The sequence below is a fragment of the Prunus avium genome, chromosome 1 (genome assembly GCF_965620075.1).
Source record: "Prunus avium chromosome 1, drPruAviu1.hap1.1, whole genome shotgun sequence".
In the NCBI taxonomy this organism is placed as follows: Eukaryota; Viridiplantae; Streptophyta; class Magnoliopsida; order Rosales; family Rosaceae; genus Prunus; species Prunus avium.
The window spans coordinates 46,750,257-46,772,476 of record NC_142284.1 but is presented as its reverse complement, the minus strand read 5'-3'; the positions used below and the strand labels follow the sequence as shown (position 1 = coordinate 46,772,476).

General features: G+C 37.1%; 3 protein-coding genes and 1 pseudogene across 5 annotated transcripts; 1 reads left to right on the top strand and 3 right to left on the bottom strand.

Annotated features, from left to right (window-relative positions):
* The first annotated feature begins 2,709 nt into the window (after positions 1 to 2,709).
* Positions 2,710 to 8,118, top strand: LOC110771261 (ABC transporter B family member 13). Of its 2 annotated transcripts, XM_088255885.1 has the most exons (11): positions 2,989 to 3,107; positions 3,204 to 3,234; positions 3,365 to 3,419; positions 3,559 to 3,734; positions 3,848 to 4,048; positions 4,212 to 4,471; positions 4,563 to 4,876; positions 5,001 to 5,224; positions 5,337 to 6,093; positions 6,314 to 6,555; positions 6,673 to 8,118. In XM_088255885.1, exons 4-11 carry the CDS (start codon positions 3,573 to 3,575, stop codon positions 7,891 to 7,893), a joined length of 3,381 nt encoding a protein of 1,126 aa, XP_088112011.1. In that variant the 5' UTR covers positions 2,989 to 3,107; positions 3,204 to 3,234; positions 3,365 to 3,419; positions 3,559 to 3,572; the 3' UTR covers positions 7,894 to 8,118. The 2 variants fall into 2 exon arrangements, with proteins under 2 accessions (XP_021831220.2, XP_088112011.1); XM_021975528.2 differs by lacking the exon at positions 3,204 to 3,234 and having other exon boundaries at positions 2,710 to 3,107.
* A 134-nt stretch (positions 8,119 to 8,252) lies between these two features.
* On the bottom strand, positions 8,253 to 10,683 carry LOC110771263 (rac-like GTP-binding protein 5). Of its 2 annotated transcripts, XR_002528869.2 has the most exons (8): positions 10,371 to 10,683; positions 9,877 to 9,964; positions 9,658 to 9,767; positions 9,481 to 9,544; positions 9,247 to 9,317; positions 8,946 to 9,010; positions 8,798 to 8,863; positions 8,253 to 8,704 (listed from the first exon to the last, which is right to left on the bottom strand). XR_002528869.2 is itself a non-coding variant. In XM_021975531.2 (7 exons), the coding sequence occupies exons 1-7, from the start codon at positions 10,467 to 10,469 to the stop codon at positions 8,603 to 8,605; spliced, it is 594 nt and encodes a 197-aa protein (XP_021831223.1). In that variant the 5' UTR covers positions 10,470 to 10,670; the 3' UTR covers positions 8,253 to 8,602. The 2 variants fall into 2 exon arrangements, 1 of the variants encoding a protein (XP_021831223.1); XM_021975531.2 differs by lacking the exon at positions 9,247 to 9,317 and having other exon boundaries at positions 10,371 to 10,670.
* Positions 10,684 to 14,736: 4,053 nt separating this feature from the next.
* On the bottom strand, positions 14,737 to 15,133 carry LOC148297917 (vacuolar protein sorting-associated protein 35B pseudogene; annotated as a pseudogene).
* LOC110771257 (uncharacterized) lies at positions 14,806 to 17,177 on the bottom strand. Its single transcript, XM_021975524.2, has 3 exons — positions 16,970 to 17,177; positions 15,036 to 15,981; positions 14,806 to 14,947 (listed from the first exon to the last, which is right to left on the bottom strand). The coding sequence occupies exons 1-2, from the start codon at positions 17,048 to 17,050 to the stop codon at positions 15,151 to 15,153; spliced, it is 912 nt and encodes a 303-aa protein (XP_021831216.2). The 5' UTR covers positions 17,051 to 17,177; the 3' UTR covers positions 14,806 to 14,947; positions 15,036 to 15,150.
* Between the last annotated feature and the right edge of the window lie 5,043 nt (positions 17,178 to 22,220).

Here is a 22,220-nt window from a genome sequence, read left to right as displayed (position 1 = left end):
GGAATCCGGAATCTAATTCTCCTCAATCTAATTTCTCCTCAATTCAATTCCTCTTAATCCAATTGCGGATTAGTAAACATGCTATCAATTCTTGAGTGAGAGGTGGTATTCTAATTCCTAGAGAACTAACCCATTAGGAATTTATCTTTTTTACCCATTATATCCTCACACAATTTTAAAAATTCCAAATTTGCCATCTCCTTTAACCCAACAACGAGGACATTTTAGTAATTAGCACAACTCATACTCTAATTTCACATGGTTTAGTAAACAACTTCAATAGGAATCCGGAATTTAACTCATCTCAATTCATATGGTTTATTAAACAACTTCAATAGGAATCCGGAATCTAATTCTCCTCAATCCAACTCCTCATCAATTCAATTCATCCTAATCCAATTACGAATTAGTAAACATGTCATAAGTTCCTTTCACCCTTTCATTTTGGCAAGCGCGTTTTTGTCATTTATTAATATGGCATGAAGGGAAGGAAAGCAAGCACACAAGGAAAACAATTTGCATTAACATATGGTGCATAATGTTCCGAAAATACGACACGTGAATATTTGATTGACTCTTATAACCTCTGACTTATCAATTCTCATAGAAAGTAGTGATTTCATATCATCGTAGAAGATGATTAGATGACAGGAAAAAGAAGAAGAAGAAAATTAATTAGCATTAGAAAAATACCTGTGTGGAATAATATTGTATGCTCATTGCCCATACTCATTGTGGCCGCATTTTTCACATGTTTTGGCATCTGTCTGTTTAAGAGACAAAATTAAAAGAAGATTCCCAAACAAATAGCATAGGCTAGCACACCTTCAATGAAAACTGAAAAGCACAAATACCTTTTGCAATTGCACTTTTTCTTCACGAATTATTGATATGCCTTGCTCCCTTCTGATATCCTGCAACAAGGACAGTAACACCTTGGTGCTCCTGTGATGCCAACAACTCAATCCAAGCATCGGCATCTCTCTCTATGCGCCGGTACACACACAAAAGCATACATAGATTAAGTCTAAAGTGATTATGAACTTTCTTCTTTTGCATCTCTACATAATCAACATTAGGACGTAGTATCTACCAAATGCAGCCATTATGAAAGACATAAGAGCAGTTCCAGCAGAAGGGGTTGGGGGGGCGGGCTGGGCCAAAAAGCGTTTCTAGCAACAAAAAATTGCTTGGGCAGAGTGTGGGACCCAACAACCTGGGTTGGCCCGAGGGCAAGGCTGACATCAGTGTAGACGCACCCGCTATAGTACCCCAACGGCTAGCTTCCACGTGTCGGCGTCTGGGCTCTCCGATCTGATTTTTTCCTCCAATCCAATGACAACCAATTTTTGTGCAATAAAAAAATGAAAAAAAATGAATAAAAGATTTAAAAAATACCCAAAAATTATGAAATTGTCCCTTTGCTCAACTAGTGAACAGATTACCTTATTTTCATTTTCAATATTTACTTAAGTTTACAATATAAATAAGAAAGTACCCCCCATTTGGATTCAAATAAAAATACTAGAAAATCAAATTCCCACCAAATCAAAATATGAAAAATCGGTTTTAGTGCAAAATACGATTTAGGCTAAAAATGATGGCTCATTAAGTCAATATATACTTCATACTAAAATCCCATAGAATCAAGTTTTCTTATTTGATGTGTAAGGAACAAAAGCTGCCAAAAATTATCTTGAGAAAATGATTATTCCGAAAAATCATTTTTCATACTTAGTCAATATTGCACCTCCGCTAAAAAATTTCTGAGTCCGCCAGTGCACATAAGAACTCAAAAATCTTATCCGAAAATATTGTTCAAATTAATTATTTAGGTAAACAAATTTGTGAAAAAACCAAAAAAATGAATAGTGTTTGCCCTTTGCCATGGCAACTGCTGGAAACCAACATTGCTTTTTGCAAGGGCAGCCACTATTCATGTGAATAGTGGCTGCCCTAGCCCCCCTTGCCATGGCAAGGGGCAACTGCTGGAACTGCTCTAAGAACTTGTTAATTTTGGGCATACCTCAGCAGTGGCTGTGTAGGATATTTCTATTCCGGAGATCTCTGAAGAGACCGTGAATTTGGCAAGTGCAGGTTAACATGAAATCAAGTCTGAAAGCAGAATCAAACTGAGCATAATAAACTCTCAAACCTGGGACTGGGAGCCTCCTAAATTCCAATATTGCCTTATTTTTATTTTACTATTTAGTCTGATTTTTCAGTTTTGGGCTAGCTGGTTGAATCTTCATTAGTTTATGAAGGCCCAAATTTTAAAATCCAAATTAGAATTTAGAAACAAGCTCATAAATTATTTTTCTGGGGCTGTAGCTATTTTATCCCAAACGTGGGTTGGGCAGCATCTGCAGGGCCATGTTCATTCCTTGGAGCTTCTGTCAATCCAATCAAAGCAATATCAATCTGTCAATCCAATCGAATAAATATCAATCTGTCAATCCAATCAAATCAATATCAATCTATCTGGCAATGCCATGGTGATATATGATCCACGGTGTCTTTTAATTATGGATTAAATTTCTTTCCACACAACACAACAGCTCAAGTGAAAGCTACAAAAGACGTTTCACCAAAAATAAAAAAAGCTACAAAAGACGGCAATAAAGATTGTAAAGTCAGTTACTTAATAAGTAGCCGAGTTGTTTGTTGGCTTGGCTGCCCAACTAAGTTTTATAGCTTTGGCATTAATTGGCGGGAAATAGACCTCACCTAGGCCTGTACCTTTTAGGCTCATCTAATTCCAATTGCTCGCTCTCTCCCTCTTTCTGTTCTCAGCAACTTTGGCTACGTACATTTTTCTACAAATGGAGGAAGTGGAGCTTGCCTCCGATAAGCTTTCATACAGAGACAGCAACCCACTCCCGAAAATGGAGCAACCAATGAGTTCAAGCAAGCACCGCAGTGTTTCATTACTCGGCCTTTTTGCTGCTGCTGATAAAGTGGACTCTGTCTTGATGCTTTTCGGAAGTGTCGGGGCCTGCATCCATGGTGCTGTGCTTCCTGTATTCTTAGTTTTGTTTGGTCGTATGATTGATTCTCTGGGACATCTGGCAAAGCATCCTCAACAATTGTCTTCCCGGGTTTCCCAGGTAAAATCAAACATTTCTCTTTCTGACTAGCATTTGAATTTGATAACCCTTTTCGGCCCACACTGACACTAACACAAACTTGGTTGAATTTTGGAGGTTAAATGAGTTTCCATGATGTTCTGTTTTGGTAAATTCATCAGTCATCTCTCATATCATATATTTATGTTTATATGTTTAGTGTTACTTTTGGTTCTCTTCTCATTTACAGTCGACAACTGTAATATCTGACTTTTGCCCCTTCTCATATTTGCATGCAGCACGCTTTGTACTTGGTATATCTTGGACTCATTCTTTTTGCATCAGCCTGGATTGGTATGCTTGATCACTTCAGTTTTTAAACTCATCTTATTGGCAAAATTATCTCTTAGAGCGAGCAACCAACTACTTTTCTTAATTTTATTCACTTTAAACAGAGCATCAGTGCCCTTGTTGACATTTTTTTTATTTTCAGGTGTCGCATTCTGGATGCGAACCGGCGAGAGGCAGACAGCTCGTTTGCGGTTGAAGTATCTCCAGTCAGTTCTAAAACAGGATATCAATTTTTTCGACACTGAAGCCAGAGACACTAATATTATTTTCCATATTTCAAGTGATGCAATTCTAGTACAAGATGCAATAGGTGACAAGGTAAGAAAATGATGCTATGCTTGATACTGTAGTGAAATTTTCTGAAGAAGAGGATACTTAAAGATGCATAGATGGCATAGTTAGTTAACATTGTTCCTTGTATCTTAATGCAGACAGGCCATGCTCTGCGTTACCTCGCACAGTTCATAGTTGGGTTTGGCATTGGGTTTACATCAGTATGGCAGCTTACGCTTCTGACCTTGGCTGTGGTTCCATTGATAGCTATTGCAGGGGGAGCTTATACAATAATCATGTCTACCTTATCAGAAAAGGGCGAGGCTGCTTATGCTGAAGCCGGAAAAGTTGCTGAAGAGGTAAACTGTACTTGGTGTATCTTCTTCTGCTACGCTAGGTAGTTCTTGTAATTTCAAGCATGATATATATATATATTTGAGAATCTTTATTTTGGGGCTGAATTTTATGAATCTGGCCACCAATGCATCCTTTTATTTTTCCCTCACATTTTGCATGAACCAGGTTATTTCACAGATTCGTACTGTGTACTCATTTGGGGGAGAGGACAGAGCCATTGAAGCATACTCAAATTCACTTAATAAGGCCCTCAGACTGGGTAAAAAGGGTGGATTTGCAAAAGGAGTTGGTGTAGGCTTTACATATGGACTGTTGTTTTGTGCTTGGGCATTGCTTCTCTGGTATGCTGGCATACTTGTAAGGCATCATGACACAAATGGAGGGAAAGCATTCACAACAATTATCAATGTCATCTTTAGTGGATTGTAAGTCCACTCTAAATATGTAATGGGGTTCCTTTGTTGGTTTGGTATTTTTTTTGTTTCCTGATTAAAAGCAGACCTTTTTCTTCTCTAGTGCTCTTGGTCAAGCTGCTCCAAACCTTGCTGCCATTGCTAAAGGCCGAGCTGCTGCGGCCAATATCATGAAGATGATTGAGACAGATTCTAACTCCTCTAAGGTCTCAGACAATGGAATAGTATTGCCAAAAGTATCTGGGCAGATTGACTTTTGTGAGGTTGGTTTTGCCTATCCATCACGACCTAATAGGGTGTTAGAAAATCTGAGCTTTTCTATTGGCGCTGGCAAGACTTTTGCTGTTGTTGGTCCCAGTGGTTCTGGAAAGAGCACTATTATATCCATGATCCAACGATTCTACAACCCCATTTCAGGTTTATTTAATTAATCTCTTTAAGTCCAAACCATGACTTGATTATAAAATTCATTAGTTTTCTTCTTGGACAATCAATTGTTAACTAAAAGATCTTGTGTCGCTTATGAACCAACTTTTGCTAGGTAAAATACTGTTGGATGGACATGATGTTGGAATTCTCCAATTAAAATGGTTACGAGAACAGATGGGATTGGTAAGCCAAGAACCAGCATTGTTTGCCACCACCATAGCTGGTAACATTCTGTTTGGTAAAGAAGACGCGGACATGGATCAAATCATAGAAGCTGCTAAAGCTGCAAATGCACATTCTTTCATTCAAGGATTACCAGATGGCTACTACACTCAGGTGCACCATTACATCATCATCTCCTCGACTGTGTTATTATATATGAAACCATATATACTTAACTAATTAAATTGAAGTGTCTATGATAGCCATAACCAATTATTGAATTCAGGCAGGAGAGGGAGGAACTCAGCTTTCAGGAGGGCAAAAGCAGAGAATAGCTATTGCAAGAGCAGTGCTAAGAAACCCAAAAATATTACTCTTAGATGAGGCCACAAGTGCTCTTGATGCAGAATCAGAACAAATTGTTCAGCAGGCACTAGACAAAATCATGTCACATCGAACTACAATCATTGTTGCTCATCGGCTGTCCACTATCCGAGATGTGGATACAATCATTGTCTTGAAGAATGGCCAGGTTGTTGAGAGTGGTAACCATTCAGAATTGATATCCAAGAAAGGGGAGTATGAAAATCTGGTGAGCTTGCAGGTATTGGAACGTGTTAAAGATTCCAAGTTAACATCTGGCCATTCTTCAAGAGATTCTAGCTTTCGAGAAACCACGAATAACTATCAGCAGGAGGCTAGGCCAATCACAACAAGACAGCAGAATCCAAGCTCTGCTCCTACTGCATCAATATGGGAATTAATAAAACTAAATGCCCCTGAGTGGCCCTATGCGATACTCGGGTCAGTTGGTGCAGTTCTAGCCGGAATGGAAGCTCCTCTTTTTGCTCTTTTAATAACTGATATATTGACAGCGTTTTATGCTCCCACTGGTTCTCAAATCAAACAAGAGGTTAAAAAGGTGGCTCTAATATTTGTTGGAGTGGCCGTTGCTACTGTTCCAATATATCTGCTGCAACACTATTTCTATACATTGATGGGGGAGCGGCTCACAACTCGTGTTCGCTTATTAATGTTCACAGGTTCTTTTCTACTCACCATTCAAACCTCAAAGCTCAAATTATATTTCCAATTTCAAGTGCAAAATGATAGGTTAGTATAAATTAAGAATGATAAACCTACAAAATACAAATAGAGATGGAGACATGCTTGCAATTGCAATAAAACAACTTATTCTTTCTTCACATCATTTACATTACGAAATCAAGCAAATCTGAGAAATCTTTCTTGTTTCAACTGCAGCTATGCTTTCCAACGAAGTTGGTTGGTTTGATTTGGATGAGAATAACACTGGAGCACTGACCTCAATTTTAGCAGCAAATGCAACATTAGTGCGAAGTGCTCTAGCTGACCGTCTATCAACAATTGTGCAGAATCTAGCACTCACAGCGACTGCATTTGTTATTGCCTTCACCCTAAGTTGGCGTATTGCAGCTGTTGTCATTGCCTCTCTCCCGCTACTTATTGGAGCTTCCATTGCTGAGGTCAGAGTCACATATCACCATTATGTTAAAGCGCATAATGTATATGTTTCAATCATCTAATTGTTTTTTTTATCCTTAATCCAATATATGTTGGTTTTCTTGATTTTATATCTGCAGCAACTGTTTCTAAAGGGATTTGGAGGGGACTATAACCGTGCCTACTCTAAAGCAACGGCTGTGGCACGTGAAGCAATTGCCAATATCCGTACGGTTGCTGCGTTTGGTTGTGAAGAGCGGATGGCAATTCAATTCGCCTCAGAACTAAACCAGCCAAACAAGCAAGCAGTTATAAGAGGCCACATATCAGGTTTCTGCTATGGTTTGTCGCAGTTTTTTGCATTCTGTTCCTATGCACTTGGCCTTTGGTATGCATCAATACTAATCAAGCATAAAGACTCAAATTTTGGAGACATCATGAAGTCCTTTATGGTCTTAATAATCACCGCTCTGTCAATAGCAGAAACTCTAGCTCTCACACCAGATATTGTGAAGGGATCACAAGCACTTGGCTCAATTTTCAGAATACTAAAAAGAGAAACAGCCATAAATCCAAATGCTGCCAAATCAAATGTTGTCGCTGATGTCAAAGGAGATATAGAATTCAGGAATGTGAGTTTCTGGTACCCTGCAAGGCCAGATATCACCATTTTCGACAATTTGAACTTAAGGGTCTCGGCAGGAAAGAGTCTTGCAGTTGTCGGCCCAAGCGGGTCAGGGAAGAGTAGTGTGATTGCACTAGTAATGAGATTTTATGACCCCATTTCTGGTACAGTTGTGATTGATGGGTGTGATATCAAAAGCTTAAACTTGAAATCGTTAAGGAAGAAGATAAGTCTAGTTCAGCAAGAGCCAGCATTGTTCTCTACGACAGTTTATGAGAACATCAAGTATGGGAATGAGGAAGCATCCGACGTTGAGGTGATAAGGGCTGCCAAAGCAGCAAATGCAGATGGTTTCATAAGTAGAATGCCTGAAGGGTACAAAACTCAAGTTGGGGAGAAAGGAGTGCAGTTATCAGGAGGACAGAAACAAAGGGTGGCAATTGCTAGAGCAATATTGAAAGATCCATCGATTCTTCTTTTAGATGAAGCAACAAGTGCATTGGACACAGAGTCTGAGAAGCTTGTTCAAGAGGCTCTTGATAAGCTAATGGAAGGCCGAACGACAATTTTGGTCGCACACAGATTATCAACTATCCGGGATGCAAATAGAATTGCTCTGCTGCTAAATGGTAGGGTGGTGGAAATGGGAAGCCACGAGCAGCTGATTGGAAGACCCGGTAGTCTCTATAAACAACTAGTTAGTCTACAGCAAGAAAATAGTGGAGGGATTCATTAATTCAAAGGCATTATTATTATTATGTGGTATACTTCCTATAACCAAAGGTAAAGCATAAGAATCTTTTCGATTACAAGCTGAGATAAGAATAGGCAGTTATCGGAGGGATGTATTAAATTAATAAAGACCACTATTGTATATTTTTGGCTTATGCTGTGTTATACATACATTAATATTATTTGTAAAGAGATAATGCAATATTGTAAAGGTATACATTTCTTTTTATGGAATTCAAATATCACTAAAAACTTGGTCCAAAATCGTGAGTTTGCGGGGGAAAGTTTAACCAAATCAAAATGCCATTAGTTGGAGTTCCATTACGCAACCTGATAAGAATATAAACCATAACGCAAAACCTGTAAATAGCCAAACTTTTGTATTATCAAACATTTAAAATGGGGAATGACAATTATGAATACATTGGAACCAATAACATCTGTCATAATAGGGATCTTCATCACCTCTGGTATATGTATGAGAGAGACACAGAGGTACGTGTGTCAACAAGGCTAACCAAGAGTTACACTACGTGAAAACATGTCTTAAACAAACCATTCTAATGCTATCACATGAATCCCTAGAATGTCAGTGAATGCTATACATACACCACGTCTTGCTGCTTCCTCAAAGGACTTCAAATAAAAAGGAGGTAGTGACGAAGAAAGACCGGCCAGTCAACACATCATCTCCTAAATCTACTTGTTACTTATCACAATATGGCGCAAGCCTTTTGTCCCTTTCTCTTTTTCTTCTTCTGCTTCGGCGGCTGGAGCACAACCTTAATGGCCGCATCAAAAACAGCCTTCACATTCTGCCATTTCAATTGTCAATGAATCCCATCAATAACGGGGGGTGAATACACATGAAAAATTGAGGAAGAGGGGAAGAAGAAAAATATGCATACCTGTTGTGTTTTTGAGCTACACTCAATGTATGCTGGCGCTCCAATTAGTTTCCTCATTTCCTCTCCCTTTAGGCAAAAACAGTAATCCAAGGTCAGTAGACCAACTTTTAAAAATATTCAGATTTGGGGGCGAAGCAGTAGTCTTTACCTGAGTAGTATTAATGGGAACTGCACCAGAATGGTCAATAAAAAATTGTTTATCATCCCGAAGATCTGCAAATGAAAATCACAAAATTGAGCCCGTTAATCAAAAGAGTAAGAAAATTCAGTAGTAACTAATAAATGATGGTAATAAATGCTCCAAATAATAATAAGAAATGTTGACTCAAGAACAGGAAAAAAAAAGTGATCAATTGCTGCAGGACTAAGTAAACAAAAGATCAACCTTGATAACAGTGCAGTATTGAATAAAATATCAAATTAAGAACTAGTATTCAATGCACACTCACCAAAAGAAGTTTAGAAATGAGAAGACTAACAAAAGCAGAGCAATACAGCTCTGCTGCACCTTGATGCTGATCTTTACATGGAAGAAATGAGAAGTTCATAGTCCATAGCCAGTCCCAAAAGTTACAGGGACCATAATGCACCAGACCAGACACCAGCACAAACATAGCAAAATTATCATGCACCAGAAAAATATACCAATGCATTATACAAGAAGGGCTGAAAAAAGATCTTACCAAGCTTTGTTCCAACCAGAATTATTGGAACGCCGGGTGCATAATGCTGCAGTTCAGGAATCCACTGAAAAGGAAAACAAAATTTCAAACAACTTATCCACACACCAATGACGAAGACGTCATATGTTAAGATCATTGCAAATAAAGATAAGAATGATTATAAAGAAGATTTGGAACCTTTTTTGCAACGTTTTCATAGCTGGCTTTGCTTATGAGAGAAAAAGCGAGGATAAAGACATCTGCCCCTCGATAGCTCAAGGGCCTTAATCTATTGTAATCCTCCTGCCCTGTTAGAAAATGGTTAAATCAATTCCCAAACTAAAGAACAAAAAAAGAAAACAAAAACAAGGCAAAGAAAATGAATCCACATATTCAAAAGGGGAGTAGTAAAATCACCAGCTGTATCCCATAGTGCTAAGTTGACAGTGCTTCCATCCACAACAACATTAGCACTGAAATTATCGAAAACAGTCGGCACATAGTCCTGTTGTGCGTGATAGTTAACAAAACAAAGGCACACTAAGTCAATGATACGCAACCCAAGTTCGCCTATATGAAGTAGCAGGATCACAACTCTAAAAGAAAAGAACCCTAAACACCACACACAAAGCAATGCATCATAATGTGTTAACAAAAATTAACAAGAATTAAGAACGCATACAATTTCATGAAGCAAAATTAATGTCATTCTTGACCTAAATCAAGGTTTGGACTTTGGTGAAATATTATTAAGCTTTATTGGCCAAATGAGCAGCTAATATAGAAGTTATGCCACTTTAACCCCGAAGTTACCGGTGGAAGAAGCAAAAACTAAAGCACATGAAAATACATAAGCAATTGTACTTAAATGGGAAAAAGGAAGGCAGTAAATTTACGAAAATGGGACTGACCGTAGGAAAGGTGTTGCTGGTGTAGGAAATCAGCATGCAGGTTTTGCCGACAGCACCATCACCGACTGTCACGCACTTTATGAACCTGGAGGCGCTCATTTCAATTTTCTACCCTAGAGAGAGAAGCAGCAGCAGATCTCCACCCAAAGATGTCACTTTTTCTTCCTTCTACTTCCTAGGATCACCAAGAACCCATATTTTGCTAATAAACCCTAATTTGCTAAGGGAAAGAGAGAGTGTAGCACTGTGGCCCGTGGGAGAAGAAACTGAAACTGAGAGAGAAAACAGATAGTCAAAAAGTCAAATTGTAATTGAAACGCTTGCTGACGTAGCCATTAGCCAAGCCAACCTTTTGCCAGCTGACACACCTTCCTTATCTGCTTATTTTCTTTTTCTTTTTCTTTCTTTCTTCTTTCTTTCTGGATCAAATTTATTTGATTTCTACTTATTTGAAACTTTGACTATACTTGACCCCCTAAAAAAAAACTTGGCCAGAGTTGGAGGGGCAAAAATGAAAGGCCACCGCTTTGTTTAGAAGCCCACCTTTGTTTGTGGCGAAGCATCCGTAACACAAATTTGGAGATGGAAAATGCTACTTGGAAATTTTGGCGATGAAAATTTTGGCGGGACAGACTTATACCTGCGAAAGTTTGACGGGATAGACTGATCCCAACAACCTTTCAAGTTCTATAGTAGATTTAGGGTTAGGGTTAGGTTTCGAGGGTTGCGAAAGGTTTTTGAACAAGTAGAGATGAGTTCGGAAACTAGGTTGTTTGGTTCAAGACTTGATATTTAGGGTTTGGACATCCTAGCTTCTGAACTCATCGCAACTTGTTCCAAAATCATTCGCAAGCCTCGAATCCAAACCTTAAACTTATTGTAGGGCACTTAGGATTCAATTAGGCTTGGATACTCATGTAACTCGATATGGGCTTTACGATTAAGGTTTCGATCTCAATCTTGGGTTAGTACAACGTAACCGGATCTAACCTTGACCTGTCTCGGTGAATTTTGTCGAGATAGACTTACCCTCGGTGAACTTGGACAAAATAGACCAATCCATGCGAATATATGTTGCATTAGATCTTTCCTGACGAAATTATATTGGGATTCTGACAACAAACCACTTGTTCAAATCTATATCAAGGTGTACTCAACTAACTAGGATTAGGTCCGGTTACGTCGTAAATTGAGATCAAAATCCTAATCATAAAACGCTAGGTAGAGTTACATGAGTATCCAAGTGTAATAAAGTCATAAGTGCCATAGAGTAGGCTTATGATTATGGTTCAAGGCTTGAGAACGGTTTTGGAACAAGTTTGGAAGTTAGAGTTTTTGGTTCAAGACTTGGATTTTGGGTTTCAAGGCCAAAATCAATTTTTGGAATACTAAAATAGTTTTTACAATATTTTTGGGTACCTAAAAGAATTTTCTAGGATTTTTAAATAATAGAAACTATTTTAAAAATAGTTTTCAAGTACATAAAATGATTTTTTTTAAAAAATTAAATACTATTTATTAAGTAATGTATGAAATTAATTAAAATATTTAAATACTATTTATTCACTAAAGAAATAATAACTAATTACTAATTAAAGTAATTAAATAAGGTTAAGATATTACATAATTACAAATATAAAACTAAACAAACCAATTTGTACTTTTTTTTTTTAAAGTCCACAAAATAATTTAAAATAATTCATTATTATATATTGAGTAATTTATGAAATTAATTAAAATATTTACGCTTGTGAAATGAAATTAATTAAATTAATTAAAACAATAGTTAAAGAAACAATTCAGAAAGAAAATGAGAGGATTATTTACGCTTACGCCTGTTTAAACAATACCGGGTTTCCCATAATTTGAATGTAACAACACTAAGGGCCAGTTTGGCATTGCTGTGCTGTGAAAATAATCACTGTCGAATTTGCTGTATGAGAAATCAACTATGAAAGAAAGCAGTTTGGCGTTTGGTAAACTTCTTGTTAAAAGTGATTTTGGTACAATAATCCGTTTTCAAGTGTTTGGTAAATTTTTATGTGAAAGTGCTGTGAGCTATGCATAATGACTCAGAAGGGCATGAGGTTATTATTTAAGATTGCAATACCTAAACTCTGAATGTTATGACCGGGCTCACAAATAGATATAATAACAACTCAAAATTGTTATGACCGATTGAAATTCACATATGGATATAATAATAACTCAAAATCTTCCCATCATGCTGCTAGTATTCAATGCCCTCCTTGCCTATTTATCCATGACCAACACAACAACCAATTGCCAATTAATGTCCAATTCACTTTGACCCCTCATTATCACTTTCCAGATGCGTTATGTGTGCTCATACTGCCTTGTTTATGTTTTTGTCAATTAATATAGCATTTTATTGAAACCCAGAAGGAAAGTAACAAAATACACAAAGATCCAAAAAAAAAAAACAAGGAGATACAATTAATATAGCATATATGCACTCCTTTCCATATATTTTAAGTAAATTTAGAAATTAAAAGAGTATAGATTGATGATGTTTTCAATAATCCTCTTTCAAGAAGGTATGATGAGCCCCCTCTTTCCAAATGCGATATGTGGTTCATCCATTAGAGCATCTCCAAGGGAGATGTCAAATACCAAACATCAAATTTAAATTTGATGGCTGATATGGCAATTTGACATTTACACAGTTTTACACTCCACCCAATATGTCAAATAAATAATTATTGTAACAGTCAAATCATTTAAGATAAAGAAGAAAAAATAAAAAAAGGAAAATAATAAATGAAAGTAACAGCCAGCTATCTTTTAAAAATAATAAAATATTCATTTGACATCTTACTTTTGGGATGTCAAAAATAACATCTCAACCTCCAACCTTCATTCCACATCAGCTTTGACACATCGGTTGGAGTGATGTGAAATGTTATTTCTAGCCGTTAAATGTCTATGTGGCACTTTTGACACATCGGTTGGAGATGCTCTTAGAGCATCTCCAAGGGAGATGTCAAATACTAAACATCAAATTTAAATGTGATGGCTGATGTGGCAATTTGATATTTACATAGTTTTACACTCCACCCGATATGTCAAATAAATAATTATTGTAACAGTCAAATCATTAAAGATAAAGAAGAAAAAAAATAAAAAAGGAAAATTATAAATGAAAGTAACAGCCAGCTGTCTTTAAAAATAATAAAATATTCATTTGACATCTTGCTTTTGGGATGTCAAAAATAACAGCTGAACCTCCAACCTTCATTCCACATCAGCTTTGACAATTCGGTTGGAGTGATGTGAGATGTTATTTCTAACTGTTAAATGTCTATGTGGCACTTTTGACATATCGGTTGGAGATGCTCTTAGAACCCAGAAGGTAGGATGAGTCCCCCTTTTTTTTTTTCTTTTCTGTTTTTATAAAATCAATTCATAGCATTCCATTGAAACCTAGAAAGAGAGTAAAGAAAATACACCAGTGATCGAACAAACCCAATAAATTCATAGCAACCCGCCCTGAGGGTGATGCGGAGTAAAACCTTGTTTGAGAATACAACCTAGAAATGAAGGGAGAAATTTTTTATATTAAAAAAAAAAAAAAGATGAGAAGCAAACCTTAGATCCAGGTAGCAGGAATCGTGGAGACAAAAAGGTGTGAAGAGAAGATGAGGGAAAAAAAAGAATAAGATGAAGAAGAAGAATAACTAGGTACTGATCGTGAGGGAAGAGAAAGGAGGGTTCAACAAAAGTGAAGAGGACACTAGATGTCATTTGTAAAAGCCTGGGAGGATAATTTGGGTATTTACGAAACATTCATTAAAGAGCAAACTGCTTTCCGCATAAGCGGCGGAAATGAAATCACCCTCCTAGCAGCTTTGTCAAATCGCTGTGGCTGACAGCAATTATGCTTAAAATCAGATTATTTTTTCATTTACCAAATAGGTAGGTGGACGAAAACTTTCCAAGAAAGTGATTTTTGCTCCAAATAAGCAATGCCAAACAGGCACTAATTATACATCATACAATTTCAACTGAGTTGCATACAGAATAATCCTTCAGGTCTCCAATCAACTTGAAATCTAACAATATCATTTCCCAGAAAAAGAAAACTAAATAAATAAATAACAAGCTTCGCTGCAATGTCAATCCCAAACTTCATGTAGAGCTTTTGCACGCTAGAAGGACTTTGTCCTGTTGACAAGCACCAACTGCCTAAAGGTAAAGAGGAAAAGAAACTGCACATAGCTGCTCCTCATTTAGGATTCAGGGGCATTTTTCGTAGACTATCCTCACACGACGGCTCTCCTCATCGTTCTTCCTCTCAACCCCAAACTTTATTGTCCTCAAATATGACAATCTCTTTAACCCAGTGTCAGACCTTGATAGGGGCATATTTCACGCCCATTACCCCACCTTTCTGTTTCTGGAACTGTATGTACCGCAACGTGCTGCTGAAAAATGCATCTGGGGCTGGACTCACATTTGTAGAGTCGCTTTGCATCACAGTTTTAATTAACTCCACCGATCCCTGTATTGCAGCACTTGTAATCTGGGGGTTTCCTTTCTCAAAGAAGTAGAGGTACCTGATGCAATGAATCAACCTTAAATTATACAACACGATAGCAATATATAATGAAAGACTTCAATCTGGCACAGTAAAGAGCAACTGACTTGTTCAGTATCTCAACAAAGAGCGTGACTGTGCCACTGCTACCCCGAGTTACGCTGGCCATCCGTTGAGCAGCAATTGCAATTCTCAAGGCACGCATTTGAAATGGACAAGAAACTAGAATGGAACCGTGAAGGGTAATGCATATACGCCAGCCTCCAACAACCACTGTGCTTGTGGCCACAGCGTGCTCCTCATACAACTGGAGACCTCATTGTTAGCAGCTTTAAATCTTTTGGACCCACATCTGTTTTGATGCTTCGTCCCAAAGAGCCATTCTTCATCACCATCACCAACATCGGCAAATTGAATCAGGGGAGGGATCCAATTCTCAATCAGAGTTGCATGGAGTGAATCTTCACTCTGAATCTGATCTTCAAATGCAGCACTCGCACTTCTCTTCTGACCAATCGTTTTGATCCCCTCTGATGTTGAACAGGGTAAATCTTGGTCAGGTTTTGAAGAGACCCGCTTGAGTTCTACATTTGTCTCTGCACTGGGTTGACTGGGTGCAAGAACAACTTCCGTTCTCTCTGGAGGAAGCAAATCTACCCTTCCAGAAGGAGAGCACGCAAGTGAGGCATCTGGTTCACTGTGCTTAAGCAATTTAATGCGAACGATCAAAGGCTTGCTTTTCTTGCTGCTTTGGGTTCCATCAGACAAGTAGCAATTGTTCTCAATACAGGTTGGCAGCCCATGTTCGTTCGTAATGTCACTTCTCTCCAGTTGATCAGCTTCATGTTCAATTTTTTGAGGACACCATCCCTTTGCTTCCCCTTTTCTACCCTTCTTTTGCTGGAAACACTTTTTGTCATCAAGGCTTTTCACGTTGTGAAGAGTAACATAACCAGGTATGGACTCATCCTTCTCTTTACGCCCTTGTCCCTTTATCTCCCTTCTCTCTTTCTTCCTCTGACTCTTGCCATTTTTCTCCATTTCTCTCTGGAGCTTTTGAAGCACCAGAATAAATTCAATAAGATTGGCAGAGCAGACCAGTAAAACATGACTAAAGCACAGAAGTAGAGAAACTGCTGACGTTACACGGACTCATTATTTGGAAGAGTTGGGACACAGATAATAAGATCAAAGAAACAACCAACATTTGATCCATTACTAAATTTTAGGTTAGTACAGTTTTACTAGACAGTAGCGAGATACTTAACCTGATGACGACTAAGTTGTAAGCCACCCACTTACAAATTACAACAGCCTAAGTTTAACTTCAAATTCTATGAAGTCCTGAACTTTCGGAGTCTGAAAGAAATTGGTAAAACCTACACCTGTAAACTACTTAGGTAAAACCATCCTGATGGACAACACAGTTAACCCCACAAATTCAGCTTCTAATCAAGATAGAAACGGTGATAACCCATTACAAGGTCCATAACCTAATTCTCATTTATTGTCAATGATATCAACTTATGAGTTCTTGACTCTTCCAAGATCAAACTTTACCCCAACTACACTCGACGATGGACATATAATGTAGTTGTGGGTTGTGATATTAATCTGGTACAAAATTAAAACACCTTAAGATTCGCATTAGTAATTATGTAACATACGTACAATTAGTTTAATATACACGAAGAAAAACTCAAAAATTGTTTAAGATTTGCCCCAAAAAAACTTAGAATTAACTACAATTTTTCCCTTGAAAAACTCAGATTTGTCTATATTTTCCAAGAAAAAATGGGGATTTATCCGGAAAAATAATTTCAAATTAGTTTCTACAGGAAACCCATCAACTCCATCCCTACATGATAAGCAAGAATCATAAAAATAGGCCATTCTTGAATACCCACAAGACCCACCGTTTTAAATAAACTGACAGACAATGCTAGAATACAAGGTCAGGCATATATTACAGTGATTACATGTCGCAGAAAGAGATAGGGGGAGAGGCCCAGAAAAAGCACAACCAAATTGCTCAACAAACCTTAGTCGGTTCGAGCAAGGCCTCTCTACTCACTGCGTTCCTCGCATAATCGCTAAAGGTGTACTTCAAGGCCCGAGCCATCTTTCAATTAACCAAAAAAACCTTTTCCCACAACCTAATCGCTTAACTAGATCGGAACTTTCGCAAAACCCTAGCACAGAGTTTTTTCGGTTCTCTAGCTTGGAGGTTTTTCGACGGCAATAGATTCTCCAGTACATATGAAATAACAGCGTGGCATTATATAGACCGGCATATTTGTTATACCAATAATGCCCTCAACCTAATTCAATTTTACTTTGAACTCTATAGGCTCGTTTGGTACATAGGACTGTCTTGACATGAACTATGCTTAGGGACTGTCTTGGCTTGGTTTGGTCTAAGTTATATAACACTTATCTTGCGTTTGGTGTACGCTTGGACTAGGACTAGATTTTTTATTTGTTTTTCAAAACTATCTATGTATATGTATATATGTATAAATACATGTATTATGTATGTGTACATATGTATTTTATAATATATGTGACATGTATGTGTATATACATGTATATATGTATATTATAAATAATATAAGTGTGGTTTGGTGCACATGTATATATTTTTTAATGTTTCCTGTATTTCCAATATTTTTTTATAAATAGATTATGCAAGCACAAATGTGGTTTGGTGCTACTGGGCAAGGAAAAAAATCTTTTAACCATCAAGAATGTTGGGAGGTAGTCAAAAATTGCAAATGTTTCAGAATTATTCCCACAGGTCCGACTGTTGTGTTGAACGAGACGCCACTCTATAATTCAACAGCATCGGATTCGCCTCTCGATTCTCCGATGAGTGAAGACTCACCCATCTAAAAGGAGCCGAGGCCTATTGGGAGAAAGGCGGCGAAGGCGAAGAGAGTGAGTAATTCTACTAGTAATACATCTAAATTTTTGGAGGAAATTGCAAGGCAAAGCGCCATGAGACTTGAAATAGACAAGAAAAACCAAGAAGATGAGAGGGCATTTCAAGTGGAATATGCAAAAGAAAAGGAGTATGTACGTAATCAAAACATTGAGAAGAAGGATCAGGAAACCATGGCCATGGATACAAGCCATATGTCCCTTGAAACAAAACAATTTTGGAAGCTAGAACAAAAGGATGTTATGAGACAAAAACTTTTTCGTGACGATGGACCTAGCAACACGGATTGGTTAAATGATCAAAAACTTTTATTTTCATTGTATTTTAATGTTTTGTTTTGAAAATTAGTTGTAATTCATGTATTTTATTTCATTAGTAGTATTGGTTTTATTTGAGTGAATAAAGAAAGCATTTAATAAAATACCTTTTTATTCAAAACATTCCATACATAAAAAACAAATCACAATGAAAGCATTAAAAAAAACAAAGCATAACTAAAAATAAAACATAAACATAATAAATAAAACAAACTTCTTCACTTCACTTCATTCATCGTCATTGCCTTTCACTGCTCATAAATGCTCCATCAAGTCAACTTGACGTCGTTCATGAATATAAGACGATTGCATCTCCGTATATCGATCAATCATATGGGTCATTATACGATCGTCCCTAACCAACGGTTCATGCTGCACTGGTTCTCCATTTGACCTCATGGGTTTTTCATAAATTCTTGTCAAGACCGTGTTCATTGGATACGGTTCGTACACGTCTTCAGAATCATAATCATACTCATCCTCCACAATCATGTTATGGAGGATTATGCATGTCATCATTATGATCCTCAACACCTCCTGTTGCTTCGATTCAGCTGCACCAAAATGGTTTCAACTGCATCCTCAACTTGTGATACTCGCAAGTGCACGAGCCGTTTGGTAGTATAGCATATGTAAGTGCGAGGTCGATCCCACGAGGATTGGTGATTGAATAATCCAATTCAGTTTTCCTACACAAAACAGAATAACAAGAAAGAAAATAAATAAAACAAGAAAGAAAGAAAAGAAAATAACTCAAGTAGATAAGTTCCCAAGTTCAATTAGATTAACGGATTGATTCTAGCTAAAGTATGATTAAGCCATGGTGTTTGGTCATAACCTTGTGTTCCTAATTCCCTAATTTGATCATTTGTTGTCTAACCTAAAACTAAGCATTAGGAACCCATTAAGCATAGAAGAACAATTTAAACAACCAAGCATGTATCTAATCCCTGTTGTCGAATGTCCATACATACTCTTCTTATTCATAGTTCAATTCGAATTAAAGCATGGTGTCTACTCTTAATTCAAACCAAGATAGCTAACATGCAAGCCTAAATGGTGATCAATCATTCAAACTAGCCTATTAACTTATAAGCATAATGAATAAGAACAAAAACCATAATTAAAACTTGGAAACTAATTAAACTTGAATACTTAAGAAAGAATGTACATTACAAATAAATAAAAGTAAAGTGAAACTAAGAAAAACTTGAAGGAAAATTAAGTAAACTCATTTTACTACAACAATTGACAACTTGAAAGGAAACTAAGAGAATTTGAGGGAGAGAAGGGAAGGGAGCTCTAGAGAAGTGTTTGAGAGCTCCCCCTCTTGGGGTGTGTTTTGAAGCTTGAAGGCTTCTCTATTTATAGGGCTAAGAGGGAGGAACATCATGATGAACTCCCACACCATCCTTCATCTTTTGCTGCACCTCAAGCATCTTCACATGGGTTCAAAGGTGATCAGTTGTGGCTGCCTTTGCTGCCAACCCATGTGGTTGCCTTTTGGTTGCCAACCCATGTGGTTGCCTTTTGGTTGCTGAAAAACGAGTTTTCTGAACCAGTCTTGGTGTAGGAAGGCCAGAGGTTTCAAAACGTATCCAATGGTGCTCAAATTTGGATATGTTATACTAGACACCCATTGGAACAACTTCTATGAAGAAAGTATTCCCATCGGAGCAGTAGAAGTGTGCGTTTTGGGCCTTGCAAGTTGGCAGCCGAACAGAGACTGGAATTGACTTCATTTCATTTCTTTGCTTTACATGCATGCACATGCTTTCTCTATAATAACTCCAGCATGTACCAACTTGCTCCTTTAGAATTTCATAGCTGGAATGCCTCCCCACTTCACTCATTATGTTGGATCCAAAGTCAGTTGCAGCATGGGTGAGGCACATGGCTTAAAGGAGGAGACAAGGCTCAAAGCTGGCAGCTGCAAATCCTGCTGAGCAGGGTTGAGTGTTGGGCGGGCTGAGCACTCCACAAATGTCCAATTGGGCTGAAATTTGGATATGTTGTACTAGACACCCATTGGAACAAGTTTCATGAAGATCTTCACCTCATCCAAGCCCCATAGCATGCTGATCCAAGGCCAAGAAGCTGACCTACGAAATTGGGCTGGAAAGGAGTTGTAGCCAAAATGTGTTTGTCTTTAAGCCCTTCTTCCATTCACCCAAATCAAGCCTTAACATGCATGCATTGCATCATTTCCTATCCAAAGTCATCATTGTTACCTAAATGTCAATTAACTGAAAGATAAACACAAAAAGGATTAAAAGCACAAGTTTAACTCAAAAACATAACCAAATCATAAGCTAGAAGGGTATAAAATGATATACAATTATGAACCGATCAAATACCCCCAAACCTAGATTTTGCTAGTCCTCGAGCAAAACAACACAAAACAAAGTTAAAAACAAAAAGTTAACTAAACCACTTTCGTAGGTAACTCGATTGCATTGAGCGTATGCAACAAGCCTTTAAACCTCTAGGCATCCCTAGTAGGAGGAGTTGTGTCTCCTGAGGGTTTAACAGAAACGATACCCACAAACGTTTTACTAACTCTACAAAACAAGGTGGTTAGAAAACTTATTAGATTTGTTAGTCCTTAAGCAAAATAAAATAAACACAAAAACCAAAATAAAAATAATTACAAAACCAAAATAAATAAATAAATAAATAAATAAAATGTAAAAAGTAAACTCAAAACAATCTTTCCGAACATTTTCTGAAGAGAGATGACTCATGCACATAACTCAAAAGTTTTAACAATAAAAGCTCAATTTTAGATATTATTTACAAGGCGGCAAAGTTCAAAACACAACATGCTCAAAGTGTAGTAGTGTGATAGCCAAATGCAACAAATTCCCCAATCTTAGTTTTCACACAATTTCAAAAATCATACCAAACACAAATGCAACTTCAAATCTCACCAAAGTTGTCCTCTCACAAATGAATTACTCAGAAGAGGGCTACAATGCAACACTCAGTTATAAACATGAGATTAGAGTTAAATCATAAAGGAGTTAACTCAAAATAGGAAGATGAAGAACTTGCATTAATATGATCTCAAGAAGGATGCCAAACACTTAAAAGTAAGAAAATGCATGCAATTCAACCATATGACATTTAAGATCAATTTAGGTCTTTATTATAGGTTGTAATGGGGCCAAGGGTGTAAGGTGAGTACGAAATGAAAGGTATGGATAATACAAAGTCCAAGGAACTCAAAATGTAAGAGCATAAAATAAAATTGTTTACAAGACTTCGAATCATCACGATTAGATTTTTTCTTTTACATGATCAAAACTCCTTATACCTTCATTTACATTGATTCATACTCCTTTCCAAACGCCAATTATTTTTGAAGGCCCAAAAATGAATTTTCAATCAACCACCACTTAATCACAACTTTTCTCTTTTCTTTCACCAATTGAGTGAATTTTTTTCCTTTTTCTTTATGTAATATCCCTTCCCAAACTTAGTATGAAAAACACATCCGAATTAGAGCTCATGAGTTCCTTAGAAAGGTAAATATTTGTTTTTCGGGCTAAGGCGAGAAAATATAATTGGTAAAATGAAAGAAAAGGTTTACATGTAGGCTCAAAATGGTTAACAATGGAAAATCATGCTTAAGCATGCATAAGGTTAGCTTGAAAGGCACAAACGATCCAAAGAGGGCCTTAATATCATTTCTTAAATGTCATGAAATCAAATTGCAAAGAATGAATGACTTTTAAGTGTTCAACCAAATCAATGAATAATGAGATCAAACAACAACTTTGATGACAAGAAAATAAGAGTATGTGTATAACACTCATGAAATGAAGCACAAGGCTCAAAAGCTCACATTATATGGTTATATAAGTCTAATTTATGCTTGATACAATTCTTTAGGTCATGCAAATCCTTTAATTGGAGAATTATGAAACAAATGGCAAGTGCAAAGAAGGTTTCGAACATATCATGCTAGAACGATGCCAAATTAATTAATTAATTTTTTTTTTTTACAATAAAAATTTACAAGGAAAATAAAT